The sequence below is a fragment of the Rhinolophus sinicus genome, linkage group LG14 (genome assembly GCF_036562045.2).
Source record: "Rhinolophus sinicus isolate RSC01 linkage group LG14, ASM3656204v1, whole genome shotgun sequence".
Taxonomy (NCBI): Eukaryota; Metazoa; Chordata; class Mammalia; order Chiroptera; family Rhinolophidae; genus Rhinolophus; species Rhinolophus sinicus.
In genome coordinates, this window is record NC_133763.1 from 42,632,045 (window position 1) to 42,647,069 (window position 15,025).

The 15,025-nt window shown below is 53.4% G+C and overlaps 1 protein-coding gene and 1 long non-coding RNA gene across 6 annotated transcripts; one reads left to right on the forward strand and one right to left on the reverse strand.

The window, feature by feature from the left end:
* Positions 1 to 1,761: 1,761 nt before the first annotated feature.
* On the reverse strand, positions 1,762 to 7,320 carry KCNA2 (potassium voltage-gated channel subfamily A member 2). 5 transcript variants are annotated; one of them, XM_019730466.2, is made up of 3 exons: positions 7,101 to 7,320; positions 4,910 to 5,168; positions 1,762 to 4,466 (listed from the first exon to the last, which is right to left on the reverse strand). In XM_019730466.2, the coding sequence occupies exon 3, from the start codon at positions 4,301 to 4,303 to the stop codon at positions 2,804 to 2,806; it is 1,500 nt and encodes a 499-aa protein (XP_019586025.1). In that variant the 5' UTR covers positions 4,304 to 4,466; positions 4,910 to 5,168; positions 7,101 to 7,320; the 3' UTR covers positions 1,762 to 2,803. The 5 variants fall into 5 exon arrangements, with proteins under 5 accessions (XP_019586025.1, XP_074175244.1, XP_019586027.1 ...); XM_074319143.1 differs by lacking the exon at positions 7,101 to 7,320 and adding an exon at positions 6,736 to 7,029; XM_019730468.2 differs by lacking the exon at positions 7,101 to 7,320 and adding an exon at positions 6,435 to 6,496.
* A 3,209-nt stretch (positions 7,321 to 10,529) lies between these two features.
* Positions 10,530 to 14,813, forward strand: LOC141568610 (uncharacterized). The gene is made up of 2 exons (XR_012491780.1): positions 10,530 to 12,333; positions 13,871 to 14,813. It is a non-coding gene; the product is annotated as an uncharacterized LOC141568610 (long non-coding RNA).
* The last annotated feature ends 212 nt before the right edge of the window (positions 14,814 to 15,025 follow it).

Here is a 15,025-nt window from a genome sequence, read left to right on the forward strand (position 1 = left end):
GGATGTGCGTGTGTATTTTGAATATGGGTATCACCATGTATCTTCTGTGTATGCCCTTTTGGTTAATTTGGTCTCTGTGCATTTTGCGTGTATGCTGCACGTTTTGACTTTGTGTATCATAACAGTGTATCTATCTCTTTTGTGGTGGTTGTGCATGCATGTGTGCCTGTGTGTGAACATTTTATGGTCCCAGGTCAAGGACACAGGGATAAAAGATGTACCCCCTGACCTAGGCCTTAGGTATGGGTGGTTTTACCATCTCTTTTTCCAAGGTCTAGGTCCCTCCCACCCCATGTCATGGAAATTCAGCACCACCTCCCGTGAAGGAGAGGAAGAGGAGCACAGACTTCTTGCTGGGCCTGGGATCCCTGCAGACACCTGGGGATGTGGGTAAACAGGAACTAACGAGCACCCTGGGCCTAGCACCCTTAGCTGGTGCCCCACCCCCAAGGTAACTGTAGGTGCTAAACAGCCAACAGTGAGGCTAGGGCTGGAGTCACGATTGGGCAGCCCCCCCACCCAACTCACTGGGTTTGGGAAATTTCAGCTATTATGTTGGAAGGCAAAACAGCCCAGGCTGTGAGGCAACGCCTCCCCACCTCACCCCATTGCACGGTGAGCCTGCACTCTACCTGTAGGCTGTGAAAGTGCTCATTTACTCTCAACCTGTTTTGGGGGTGGGGACCAATTCGCTACCCATCCTTTGGTTTGTTGAAGCAGCTCTGGTGGCCAGTTTAATGGGGAGAGAGTTTGAGCTTGTCAATCAAAATGATGCCTGTGGATCGCCTAGGGATTCCACCCTTTGGTCCTGGACTTTAGAAGTTTCCACATAGAAGAGGCTCCCTTTACGTCCAGACCTGTGGAATTGGGTCCCCAGAAGCCTTCTTCCTTGGTGTCCTTGGTTTCAAAGCAGACGATCTGCTCTGGCCCTTTAGGGAAAGGTTCACGAAAATGACTGATGCATAGCTAAATGACAGTAAAAACCGAATGGGTGGGGAAAGATGAAAATGGAGATGGTTCACATGAGAGACCGTAGAGAAGAGGCCTGGGAGGGGGCTGGCCCAGGACAGCTGGAGCCGTGAGGGCCATGGGCCCGTGGGCACTCAGTAAGACAAGCTTCAGCCATGGGAAACTGAAGCCGCAGCACATGGAGGGCAGAAAGAGAATTCTAACGTCTAAGAATCCACAGAGACTGGAGTGTCTGAGGCAAGGGCAGCAAACCCAGGCCCAGTGAGGTTCCAATGAGTTCAATGAACCCATTAGGCCTCTTAGACAACCAACCCACCAAGCAGTGGATTTGCCTGAACCTGAACTCCAGAAAATGAATATATTTGTGAGTGTGAGTGTGCATATAAACATACACACACACAGGCATGTATATGTGTACATATACATACACTATAGTGCACATAGTCAAACACATGCATAAATTGCCCTGTGTCAAAAATATTGCATAAGCTTATACAAGGTTCAAATGCAATTTTTTCCCCCCCATAGCTAGCTAGGTAGAGGAACTCATGAAGGACATACCCGGTATATATTTATATACACTGGATCCACAGATCCGCCTTCCTCAGGACCAGATGCCCTGGTCAGCTGTACAGTCACACCCACGGCTCAGTTAATTCCTAACGTATGGTCATTGTGAGGTGTTTAGACGCTGCCTTCCCTGCTCACTCTCCTGGATTTGCAGAGGTCTGTGCCCCCATTTGGAAGAACAGGGATGGGGTGGGCTGGAGGGCCAGAAGTTTTGGGTCCCCATTCCAAATAGTCTATTTTTTTTTTTCTCCTGATTGAGGGCTTCTGTCTTTAGGTAGGGGAAAAAAACCCTTAGTTCAATGCCATTCCTAGGCTATTAATACTCTAAATATGAATACTGTGTAGGCTACTAAGAAAATAGGTTATCTCCTGTTTTAAATATTGAGATTCATGCAACAAACACCCATGCAGCTCTATTGCATCACTGGAAGGTTTCACTGCAGTGTCACTGTAGCTGGACCACAGCACTAGGAAAGCAGACGTCTGCAAACTCCAGTGTAACGAAGAAGTCAGATGTGTTTTTGTGACCCCGAAGCCTGCAAAAATGGTGAAATTTGAAGCTGAGAGGTCCCTTGGTTTGTTAGCTTCTCCCCATAGGCCTAAGGGGGCAAATGTGAAACTTGACAACTCACATTAGGTCATACTAACTGTCCCTCCCCCGGGCTTCCCTCACATCGACACTGCAGAGAAAAAACCAAATGCAGCATTTTCCGTTATGAAACACACAAGCCTCCCAAGCAGCTACTTGGCAACTACAATTCGAATGCAAACCCCAGCCTGTGACACAGAAAGGAATTCCAACACACAGGGTGGTGTGTTCTTTTCAATGCAAAAATGGGAATGACCTTTTCGAATAATTACCAGCATTTTCAAGCTAAGCCACCTTGCTTTTCCTCTGTGAAGAGGAAGGTAGACTCAGATGAGTGGTGGTGGTGGTGGTGGGGGTGCTGTGTGCATTTAATTAGGAAGGAAAGGTGGCACTGATATGGTGGGTTATGTATGTGCTACGAGGTGGCCTCAAAATCCTGGCTCCAGAGGTGACTCCCATCTTTGGAAATCCCTAAGCCAGTAATGAAGATTCGCATGAAAGCCATGGATAGGTATTCTGTGTTCTAAATCAAAAATCAAAAGATCGAAAGTCACTTGCACGACTATTGCTTTCCATGCAGAACCAGAAACACACTGTAGAACACACTGACTACAATGCAGGCTATTATGCAATGTCTGCATTAGTTCCGGGGAGCTGTATGTTAATAAGTTTCAATCAGACATCGGTTAACATTTTGGTAATATTCACATAGTTTGTATTAGCCAAAGTGCAGTTGGCTGTTTTCAAGTTCTCCTCTCTAAAGTCCTCGTGACTGTTGTTCACCCCCTCCTGGATCTCCATGTAATCAGACTTACTAATGGTAGAGGCACTTCTACTTTTCTTTAGGTCAGGGGAGGATGGGATCTTTGGGCAGCTTGTCACTTGCAAGTACTGGGCCTGCTCCTCTCCCTCTGTCTCCCGGTGGTAGAAGTAGTTGAAATTGGACACTATGACGGGCACCGGTAAGGCAATGGTTAACACACCTGCAATTGCACATAGGGAACCCACGATCTTTCCCCCAATGGTAGTCGGAACCATGTCTCCGTAGCCTACAGTTGTCATGGAGACGACTGCCCACCAGAAGGCATCCGGGATGCTGGGGAACTGGGAATCTCGTTCATCGGCCTCGGCGAAATAGACAGCACTAGAGAAAAGGATGACCCCGATGAAGAGAAAGAATATCAGGAGGCCCAGTTCCCTCATGCTGGCTTTGAGGGTCTGACCTAGGATCTGGAGACCTTTGGAGTGTCTGGACAACTTGAAAATCCTAAAGACTCTTACCAACCGGATGACACGGAGGATGGCCAAGGACATGGCCTGCTGGCCCTGCTGGGCATCCTCTGGCTTCTCGGCCAGCTCGGTGCCCAGGGTGATGAAGTAGGGGATGATGGCCACGATGTCGATGATATTCATGATGTTGGTGAAGAAGCCGGCTTTGCTGGGGCAGGCGAAGAACCGCACCAGGAACTCGAAGGAGAACCAGATGATGCACAGGGTCTCGACAATGAAGAAAGGGTCAGTGAAGGAAGTCGACTGCTGGTACCCGATGGTGCTGTTGGAGTAGGTGTGGAAGGTCACTCCGCCACCATGCATGTCTTCGTTCTCGTCCCGGAATATGGGCAACGTCTCCAGGCAGAAGCTGACGATGGAGATCAAGATCACCATGACAGACACTATAGCGATGATCCGGGCCGGCCCTGAGCTCTCTGGGTATTCGAAGAGAAGCCACACCTGTCTCTGAAACTCGTTTTCGGGCAGAGGCCTCTCTTCCTCTTTGATATAGCCTTCGTCTTCCCGAAACATCTCCATCGCTTCTTCCCCGAGCTCGTAAAACCGAATTTCTTCAGAGAATATATCTAAGGGCACGTTCACAGGTCGCCTCAGCCGGCCTCCGGACTGATAGTAGTACAAAATGGCATCAAAGCTCGGGCGGTTCCGATCAAAGAAGTACTCATTTCGAAGGGGGTCAAAGTACCTCATCCGCTTCTTTGGGTCCCCTAAGAGGGTCTCTGGGAACTGGGCTAAAGTCTTTAGCTGTGTCTCGAACCGCAGCCCCGAGATGTTGATTACCACCCGCTCACAGCACTCGTGGTCAGCCTCTGGGTCATAGGTGTCCTGTGGGTGCCCGGGGAGGGCAGCAGCCTCGTCTGCTGGGTCTCCGGTGGCCACTGTCATAATTGGGACTAGGAGAGGTGCCTCACGCTACGCCTTCCAGCTGCCTGGCAGCAGGGAGCTCAGGATGCTGCTGACGGCTCCAGGAAACTCAGGAGCATGGGCCTGGGCTCCTGGGGGAGAGCCCCGAGGGCTCTCTGAGAGCCGGACAGATAGCCTCGCTCGGCTGAAAGACAAGGCAGGTAAGGACATGAGACCATTCCGTGTTGGCAACCCGGCCTGAGGTGCCAGTTTGAGTCGCCCATCTCTCAGCCAAGCGTTCAGAAACACGGCCACTACTACCACCACCAGAAAGCACAACTTACTTTCACCTTGTAAGTTGGCTGGGGCTCACAGGGAAGTCGGTGGCCATCTCTCAAGAAAGCCCGAGAATGCCCTGCATTGGAGGACGGTGGCAGTCCAGGCCCCTCTGCACTGCACGGGCTTCATGGAGCATACCCGACACCAGAAGCTGGAAGGGAGCCCTCCCCCGGGTACCGAACTAATATCTTGCGGATACCTGCACCCTGGGAGGTATTGTCAGTGGTGAATCTTGGACTTGGGTGTCCCTCACTGCCCTCACCGAAATGATTCTACACATGGCTGTTATTAAATGATAGACTGAGTTACCTGGCAAGGCAGGGACCTGAAGTTCTCTTCCTTGCAGAGGTGATCAAATGCTGACAGACTCCTAGATACACAGATAGGCAGCCTGACTCCCCATCATGTCTTCACGCTTGAGCTGGAAATAACGGTGAGTCATTCTGGGCAGGAGGGCAGGTTCCAGGTCCTGGAGGTGAGCCCCAGGGCTGAGCTAGGCTGGAGGGGCTGTGGGGTGCCCGGTCAGGGGCATGCAGGACTCGAGGACGGCAGAGCTTGGGTCTGGAGCCTTTGGAAGGAAGGAGATGAGATGCAAAGGTCAGCAAAAGCTGGAGTCCTCCTGGCTGTCCTCAGGAGGTTGCCTGGATAAAACAGCAGCCAGGTGGAACCAGGGCTTTTGGGCAGCTGGTGCCAAGATTTAGGAGCTCTCTGGCAGCTTCCCTTCCATGCCCCCTTCCATTCTGGTGTCACATCAGAGACTAACCCTCAGCCCCCTCCAGCCTCCTCTGGGCAGGCTTCCATCAGCTGGAAGCGTTTTCTCGCAGGGAGCCAGCCTTCAGGCTTGGCTGAGACTGTCTCCTCGGAGGCCTCTCTGGGCTGAGCCAGACTCCCTGTTGGTCCTCAGCAGCCATCAGGAGAGACTCTGAGCAAAGCCCTCCCGCCCCCAGGTCAGGACACAGCATCTTGCAAGAAAGGGCTTCCCAGACTGAGCCTACTACAAACTCTGACCTCCTCAAGGTCCTGGAGGAAGAAGAGTCCCCCCAACCCCTACCAACGCATACTCCTTCAGAGCTCATGTAGGGAGACTCCTCACACAAAAAGACCCGCTCTACAAAACTGGCTGGCTGGGGCCCAGGACTGACTCTCCCTTGGGGATCCCTAGGCAGCAGGCCTCCATCGGGCGGGTAGCATTTGAACTGGGCAGGCGCTCGACCACCGACTTCTTCCCAAGAAAAAATCCCCCCCATCTCCTCGGCAGGGAGCACAGAACGGCCGCTCAGCCAGTTTGACTGCCAGGCGGCTGGGCAGCAGCGAGAGGGGAGCCTGGATGAGGCAGGCATCCGAGCTGGCCCCCTGCCGGCTCCATCCTGCCGGCCCCGGGGTGGGGAGGGGTCTGGGTCCTCTCCCCACTGCTCCCGGCTCTGGCCGGGATTCCGCCCGGCGTGCTTCGCGTTCGGCTCTGCGCGGGCGGCCCAGACCCACCGGCTGGCCGCGGCAGTCAGCGCTACCTTAACCCCCTCCTGCCCGGTTCGGGGGGGCTCTCGCTGCAGGCCCGAGCGCAGCCCAGCTCTTTTGCCCCTGGGGTCCGACCGAGGGACGGCCGAGGCTCCATCTCCACTGGAAAACACTGGAGCCTGAACTCTGGAGGGTGGGGAGCCGGCGGCTACCCCAGATCTCAGCTCCTCTTGAGCGCGGGGGCTCCACGGCAGCCCGCGGCCCCAGGGAAGCGGAAAAGCCCTTCTCCGCCGCAAAGCTGTTTTGATTCTGAGCCGGAGAAGAGCCTGCAGCCCAGCCGTCCCAAGTGACACGGGTCCCACCAACCAGCGCAATTTACCAGACATGGTTATGCTGTCAGCTGCACTTCCCATCACCCGCCAGCTCCTCGCTGCGCCCTCCGCCCCGCGCCACGCACAGCCCGGAGGGTCCCCGAGCCCATCTGGTGCCCTCTTCTTCCTTAGGGCGCCAGCTCCCCACCCCCCGTCCGCTCCGGTCCGGCCGAAGCTCGCCCGCCCGGGACTCAGCCCGAGCCCGCCGCGCTGCAGGCTGCACCGTCTGCTACCCCGCAGCCCCTCCGGGCGCCGCAGCCCAAACCCGGGAAGCAGCACGCGCAGCCCAACGCCCCGATACCGATTTACCCTTCCCGATGGGCACTCGGAGCCTCCATGTTTCTGGGTGACCGCAAGCGCCGGCGTTACCGCGGTGGCGGGCGGCAGCGGCGGCGGGGTGCGGGCGGCCAGCCGGGAGCCGGCTCTGCAGTCCCGCGGGCGGCGCGTACGGAGCGCCCGGCCGCCGCCCGCAGCCGCACCGCGCCGCACCGCGCCACGCAGCGCCGCACCTGGCCCGGCTGCGAACTCGAATTAAAGGGGCCGACCGGGGCCGGGGCCGGCGAGGCGCGCGCCAGCCGCCACCGCCACGCTGGTCGCCTGGTTGGGTCCCCGGATCTCGGCCCCCACCCCATCAGGAAAACACCCCCTTCTTTGGCAGAGCCCAGCTTACTAACCAGAACCTCGCGGAGAGCTCAGCTGGGTGCTGCCGGGGCCGGAACGCAGGGCGCAGAAGTTGCGGAGCGGTCAGGAGGGGCTCCTGACAACATAATGAAGTAGGCAAGGAGGAAACAATCGATAGCAGTTATCCCAGGCCCGAGGGAGAGGTGTTGCTATCATTATGACGTTGCCAGACAGAATCTGTAGACCCCCCTGCTGGCCCCCGTGCGCCGGCTCGCCCCCTCGCCCGGGCCTGCCTCCCCACTTCCCTCTTTCCCATCCACAGCTTTGGCTTGGCGCGGAAATGCAGCAGGTGCGGGCCGTGGTGTGGCAGAAACTTGCTGCTGCGTTTGCCCCACCGGGAGGAGCCACAGGGACCCGCAGAACTGCAGAGCCGGTCCTCCGGACCCCTCCCCCAGGGCCCGGGCAGGGAAGGCTGGGGAACCTGCAGTGGCCCTAGGGAAGGGCCAGCTACTCACCAAACGGGCCCCCTCACAGACCTTACAAAACCAGCTGGCCCACGGGACTCTGAAAATGGGAGTGCAGCTCACAGCACCTGGGGTGGGCCTAAGATGCCCTCTGCTTTGGGAACAACGTGTGTGGGAAGCCCACCCTGCCCTCTGCTCAGACAGGGTATCTGAGAGGGTTGGGTGGCTCCCACCCAAGCACTCCAACCCCTGCCAGTTCTGTTCTTCAGATCCCTGTCAGAATTCCTCTTCCAAACCCCAGTTCCTTGAACCTAGACTGCAATGCAGAGAGGCTGTAGTCCCAGGAAGGCACCTTCTGGGTCCTTCTTTCTCAGAGAACCTCTCTCTAGGTCTGTAGCTGTGAGGGAACCCACAAGGTCCAGCTCTGTGAGATTCTGGCCTTTCATCCGGGGACTCTACCTAGAGCTGCAGAGGGTGGCCTGGAAGGGCAGATGACTGTGTGGTAGGGCCCCTTGAAGCTGGGTGGTCAATGTCCCACCAAAGGATGACCTGGGTGTTTTGGAACCCTGACAGTTACTAGGCAAATTAATTCACGTCTCTGAATCTCAGTGTCCTCATCTGCAAAATGAGGGTATCTCGTGGGCTGTCTTAAGGGTGAAACTGTTCATGTAAACAGTTTAGCGCCCAGTGGAAACTACACAAATGATGGTTTCTCTACTGTTTCCCTATGAAATTTGCCTCATAGCCCCCCACCTCCAGCTTCGCTTTTGGCTGTTTCTCAACCTGCCCAATCACCAGGGTTTTATTGTACGATTCTCTCTGCTTCCAAGCTTGCCCAGCCCTCACTCTCCCTGCGGTCTCAGCCCTTCCCACCTCTGTCACCAAATTCTGCTCCACACTCCTTCTGGAAGCCTTCCCTGCCCAGCGCCACAGGATGGTTCCTCCTTGTTCTTGCCACAGTGGGCCCTCGGGTCAATGAAAGCCCAAAAGTCTTACCCATTTGATTGTGTCTATATATGTTCTTTGTTCTCCTTTGTTAAAACAAAAGCCGTAGACAAGAACAACTCTTGAGGGAGAGTTAATAATTATGCAAATTGGCGACATGTGCTTACCATGTGTCAGAAACTGTGCTAAGCACCTCTAGCCCTGTGGGATGTTTAGTCCTCAGTTCTAGTCGTTTCTACCTCGGTACCATTTCAGGGAAAAGGAACCTGTGGCAGAGAGAGAGATGAAGCAACCTGCCCAAAGTCACTAACTGATGACTCCATCACTTGAATGAAGTCTTTGAGACTCCTGGACACATAGCCCCCACTGCTCACATAGAATGAGTAGCCCTTCAATTTCACTTCCCTCTTTGGGGTCTTCTTCTGACCTCCGTTCCATCTGATTGGCCTCCCCCCTTTAAAGCCAGATCTAAGTGTGAGCAACAACCAAAAAGGAATTAACGAGAGAAGGAAATAAACCTAGTTGTTCAGGAGCATAGGGTGTGGCCCCTGCCCCAGACAGCTGTCTCTCGGTTTGGCAGTGCTATGTGAGAAACGTACACAGACCCAATTCCTAGCTCCGACACTTGCTAGCTGGGTGAACTTGGGTGAGTTATTTAAACTCTCTGAGCCTCAGTTTCCTAATTTGTTGAGTGGGATAGCAAAACTAGTTCCCAGGGTGGTAAGGATTAAACGTTATAAAGAGTGGTCAGCCAACTAGCTTAACCTAGGTGTTTAGTCATGGTTAACTCGCTTTCCAGCCCTATAGCAGTCACCATTTCTTATTTTTGGCCACAGAAGAACAGCTGGAAAGCCCCTTGATTCCCCCCCAACCCCCCGGGGTATGTCAAACCCCAAAACCACTCCTTTCCCCTTTAGTCCGTCTCCTGATTGGGGGCCATGCCTTCAGCAGAGGGAAGGACTGGTGACTGCCACAGAGTGACCTGCACCTGCCCCACGTATGGAATCTGTTGGTTCCTGTGGTCTGTGACGACAGTCATTGAAAAGAGGGGTTTATGAGAGTGCGCCTACACCCACCCCACCCAGGCACCGCAGGTGCAGGAGGGAGGGTCTCTTAGTTCTTCCCACCACAATTCATATACACAGAAAACTACACGAGCTCCCTTCCCAGGTGTCACTCCCAGAGGACCAGCGCTCCTTTCTTGCATGACTGCCACCTCTGCTGATACTTGCTCCCCCAACCAACCCACTCGCCCCCTGCTCGGTGGCAGCACTGCGCCCTCTAGCCCACAGGAAGCAGGGCAGGGACGTGTGGAATACAAGCCCAGGCACTGGGCTGACAGCTTTCCACAAGTCCTTTGATTTAATCCTTGCAAGCACCCTGTGGGAAGCATGCCATTATCTCCATCTTATAGTTGACGATATTGAAGCTCAAAGAGGACAAGTTGCTGTCCAGGGTAATTTAGTGGCGAGGCTGGGATGGAACTCAAGACTGGCTGACTCCACAAATCACCGTGGCATTCCGCTGCCCGCTTCCACTGCTGGGGGTCAGGCCTCAGGGCTCAGTTCCTGGTCTGAGGAACATGGGTTCAGCCAAACAGGGCTCGCAGTGACTTATCCACACATCTGGGGAGGTTGTCCAACTTGACGGGAGGTCTGTTTTAGAAGGGGGTTGGTGCTGGTGGTAATGAACTATTCACACCAAGGGAGTCGGGGCAGTCGTGCAAGGTTCTTCCCTGTGCCCCTTCCTGAAGCAGCTCAGCTGATGTGTCTCACATCTGCAGGGCCCAGGGCCAAGCGTCCCTCACCCCGGCACAGGGCGGACAAGGCAGAGCATCTGACCAGGGTTGCAGTCTGGGTTTTTGCCTCAGCATGCAGGGCCATGTGACCCAAGGTCTCTCACTTGACCTTTTGTGCCGCAATTTACTCGTAAAATAGGAAAGATAGCATTGCCCCCTACCTGCCCCTTGCTTCACAATGTTTGGAGAGAGAGAGGAAGGAGGGAAGGAAAGAAAGAAGAAAGGAAACGAACATTCATTGTTTGTATGTATTAAAATCTCATTTGTTAGGATCGGAGAGGAGAAAATGTATGAACGTGCTTGGAGAAGCAAAAACCTGGTCAGCGTGGAAGAGTACACTGTTCTTGTGGTTGTCATCGCTGCCAGTGTGCATCGTGACTAATGTCTGAGGACGTCCCCTGGAAATGGAATGAGCAGCCGTTCCAGCCCCCTACTTACCTCAAGGCTGCCTCCTCCAAGAAGCCTTCTGAGATTAACTCCAGCTACCTCTAAGGAACTCCTGTGCAGAGGCGTGGGCCTTGGCTCCTGTCCTGAATTAGCTGCTACACTCTCATCCCACTCTACTGCGAATCTTGGCCAAACAAAAGACTATTTTAAGGAATGGCTAAAGAGGGGAGATCCTCCCTTCCATTTTGGAGCTGCTGCTCTGTGTTAGACACTGTGCTGGGTGTCTCACCATCAGACCCCTGATATTAACACCCAAAGGCAGAATAGTGTGGTTCAAGTACAACTGATGCCAGCAGGTCTAGGGCCTACTTCCAGGCTTGCCATGTTTTAGCTCTGTGACTCAGTTCCTCGCCTATAAATGTTGTTGCATGGCTGGAATATAAAGCACTTAGAACGGTGCCTGTCCCAAAGCACTAAGTGTCAGCTGTCAGCAGGTCATCCTCTCAGCGTTGCCACCATGTCTTCTCTATTAGGAATGAAGTGGGAGAGGTTTAGGATGAGCTGTGACAATCCATAGCTTTTGTGTTCCAGGCCATATCCCTGGGAACACCTGAAGTGTTGGTGGCTCACTCAGGTTTCCCAGGGTGGTCTGGATGTGCGTGGAGGCAGCTCTGAATGCCCCCTCCTCCCATCTGTAAGAGGGACAATTCCTGCTCTACACCAACCCTTCAGCCGGCTCCATCTGTATGGAGCCCCCACTGGTTCACAGGCGTAACCAACTCAGTCCCACAAGCCAGCTGGCCTGGGTCAGATCAAAGACTGGAGCAAAGGCTGCTCGACCCAGCACCTCGGGCCTGTGCTGGGCCAAGGCTGCTCCCTGGGTGCTCTGTCTTCAGCCCAGGTCTCTCCCTGGAGCCACAGACCCATCAGCCCCACTTCCTAGGCCTGCTTCGCCCTCACGTCCCCCTTGTTGGGAGAGATGTCACCTTTCACCCTGCTGCCCAAAGGAGAAACCTGGGAGACTATCAGCTCTTGTCCCCCTGACATCCGACAAATCCAGTTCCTCACTTGGCCTTGACATCTGTTCCGCTTCTCTCTGATTCCCTGTCCTGTCCCTGCTACCCTGGTTTAAGCCACCAGAGAGCATGGTCTGCTGCAACCTTTCCCGGTCCCCGGCTTTCAGACCAGCTGTTCCCTCACCTCTTCTCCCCTCAGTTGCTGTAGTGGTCCTTCTAAAGCGTCACTTGTCTTTGAGGTCCTCATCGACTCCCTATTGCTATGATACGACCTACATGTCCTAAAAGGCCTGCAAAGCCCTTCACGATCGGTTATCCCCTTCCCTCCCTCTGTCCCCATCCTAGAGGTCTATACCGGCGTCAAAGTAAACTGCTTTGAAGGCTCTAACTGGTTGAAAACAGATGGACTAGGTTAAAACCTGAACTCCGACAGGTCTAGGGTTGAGTCCTGGCTCTGCTCCTCCCCACTCACGTGACCTCATGTGGCTGCTTTGTCTGGGCCCGATGGTTACTATAATCCCCTGTCCTTCTCCTCTCCCCTTTACTGTCTTTGGTCTATAGAGAAGGGGAACCAAGCAAATGAGAAGCAACTTGACACCAGGGAAAGAACATTGGCCTGGCAGTTCCAGCCCCAGTTCTGCCACGATCTAGGTGACCTTTGGGTGTTTGACCTTGGGTAAGTTACTTCCCCTCTTTGGGCCTCAACTTCCACATCTGTAAAATGGGAAAGCTGGGCTACATGATATATATGACCCCTTCTTGTTTCTGACTAGTTCTTCGGCTTCACCCTGGTTATCGAACCAGACCATTAGTATCTAAAGGGCTCCTATTGTAACTATCTTACTGAGAGGACATGGAGGCTCAGAGAGGTCATGTGACCTGCTCTAGGAAGTGGCGGAGCTGGGATTCAAGCCCAGGCCTCTTTGATCCCCAAGTCTGCAGTTGCCCCGTCATGTCTCACTGTTTAAAAAGGGAGGAAGGAATTTTGAAGATGCCAAGTCACTTTAAAGATGAGTCCTGAAAAAATTCAAACCAGTGCAAACCTGACACTCAGTGCATCTTAACGATGTTCTGAATCCAAGAAGGGTCATTACAAGGAGAACGCAGGAAGTCTTCCATGCTGAGGCCTACAGAGAGAAAAATGGGCTAAAACGGCAGGGAGAGGGATCAGTTAGGCATGGGGGGGAAACGACAGATTATGGGACATTTGATGGGCTAAGGGACCCAAAGAGGACCTTTCAGAACAGGCAGAGGCCTGATGGACACACACCACTTACGGTAGGTTTGTCCTTCCCCAGCATGCTAAGCAAATAGAAGTAGGTGAGTGAAAGATTGGATAGAAAAATACCAGATAACAAATTTGTGTTTCTTGGCTGGAATGAGCCCTGGTCTGGAGAGGCAGCGGGACCTTGTCCAGGGAACTCAGATCTGGGGTTCTGGATGACTCAGCCTCTGACTGGCTTTGAAAAAGAGGAAAGGGAAGATAGAAGATGGAGGAGACGGCACTATCTTGGCAACTTTCTTATGTTACAGAGCCAAGACGCACCTGGAAAAGTGAAACAATCTAGGAATGGACGAGGGCCTCGGGGCATGAGGGATGGCTAGGCGGGTGGAAGGGGAATGGAAGGGATGTTTTCCGCCCCCACACTCGGAGCCCAAACGGCTTGCCTGCTTTTCACCTGAAATTCCAACAGCATCCAACAATGCCACCCAGTGGCCATGTAGGGGGGTACAGGGAGGTGCTCAGGGAAGCTGAAACTAGGTGGGAGAGGAAAAGTACCAGCCACTCAGAAAAAGGGAAAATTCTCGGGCTTCTACCTGCTTAAGGATGTGATGCAGGACTCTCCACGGGTCTCTGGGATAGGTAGAGCTGTTTTGTAAGGGTCCTGCACACCCCAAAGACTCCCTCTCTTCCCTGAACTCTGGCCTTTCAAATCTACTGGGTTAAGCCAAGGCTTCCTTAATTCGTGGATACCCTGTGTGTGGAAGAGGCAGCTGTGTGTCTGCAGACCCTCCCCAGGCCTCCCTTTCTGGGATGATGAGGGCAGAGGATGCAGCTGCCAGTTGCCCCCCACCCCCCACCCCCCCGAGTTCATCTGGTCATGGTCAAGATCATGGTGTTGTCAGGTCAGCTCGGTGGGGTCTGGGGGCAGCAGTGGAGGGGGCCGGAAGACACTTTACAAAGCACTGAAAAACACTGCCCTCCCTTCCAGCTGCACTGTCTCTGAGGTCCATGATATTTCAGAAAATAAGCAGAAGTTCTTCCTCTAAGAAAGATGGGACCCCAGAGTGAGATCATAAAGAAGATGGCGGCATGGATCTTCAGAAAATCACCGTAGAACCTGGAAATGAAGGTCTAATGGAAACTCTTCCCTCCAGGCAGATAAGATAAGGATAATACCTAACAGAGGTGGGTATATTCTCCCATTCTACAAATACAGAACCCAAAGCTTGGTGAGGTTGAGTTACTTGCCAGCTGCGCGTAGCCAGCAGCCAGATGCCAGAGGCAGTAACTGAACTTCGGTCTGTGTGACTCGCCAGCCCCTCTAGCTTAACACCAGGCACGAGCCAAGCACCATGGAGGAGCTTGGCAGACAGGAGCTGCTCAACAAACACCATTAATTACATCAGTAGATCCTTCACTGGAGTGGAAAGCAGAGTTGTCAGCAATGGACTCTAACCCAAGGCAGAATGAATTGGCTTGAGCTGGGAAAGAAAGTACAAAAGTGCCTAAGGAAAGGAAACCTTTCATAAAAGATGGAGCGTTTGACAGGCGTTTTTAAGGAGAATGTCCAAAGACCCTGAAAGTGATGTTGAGACAAGAGCTGAGCTGTCTGTTCAGAAAATCTGCATGCCTCCTCCTTCCTTCCTTCCTTCCTTCCTTCCTTCCTTCCTTCCTTCCTTCCTGTCTTCCAGAGAGGATCTCGGAACAGCCTGTTTCAAATAGCAATCCCCGTCGCTCTGCACTTTATCATGCTGTATTTCTCGTCAGAGCATTTATTGCTACCTGTCAATTTACTAGAGGCATGTTTATTTATTGCCTTATTCCCCTTCCACTAAATTGCAAATCCCAGAATTTAGCTCTTTCCTGTATTCCCAGTGCCTAGAATGCCATGGTTGCTCAATACATATTTGTGAAATAAATGCCTAAATGGATGAGTGAGTTCCAGGAAAAAGGGACAGCAGGGACAGAGCACAGAAGCCCCTGTCCCGGGAACACCGAGTCATACAGTAAAACTGGAGTGAGCAGCATGGAAAGACACAGTAAGACAGGGCAGGTCATTGGCAAAAAAGGCCTTGAACGTCAGGCTGAGGAGTTTGATTTGTTTTGTCCTGGAGACAAGAAGGAACCATTAAGGATTTTGTGT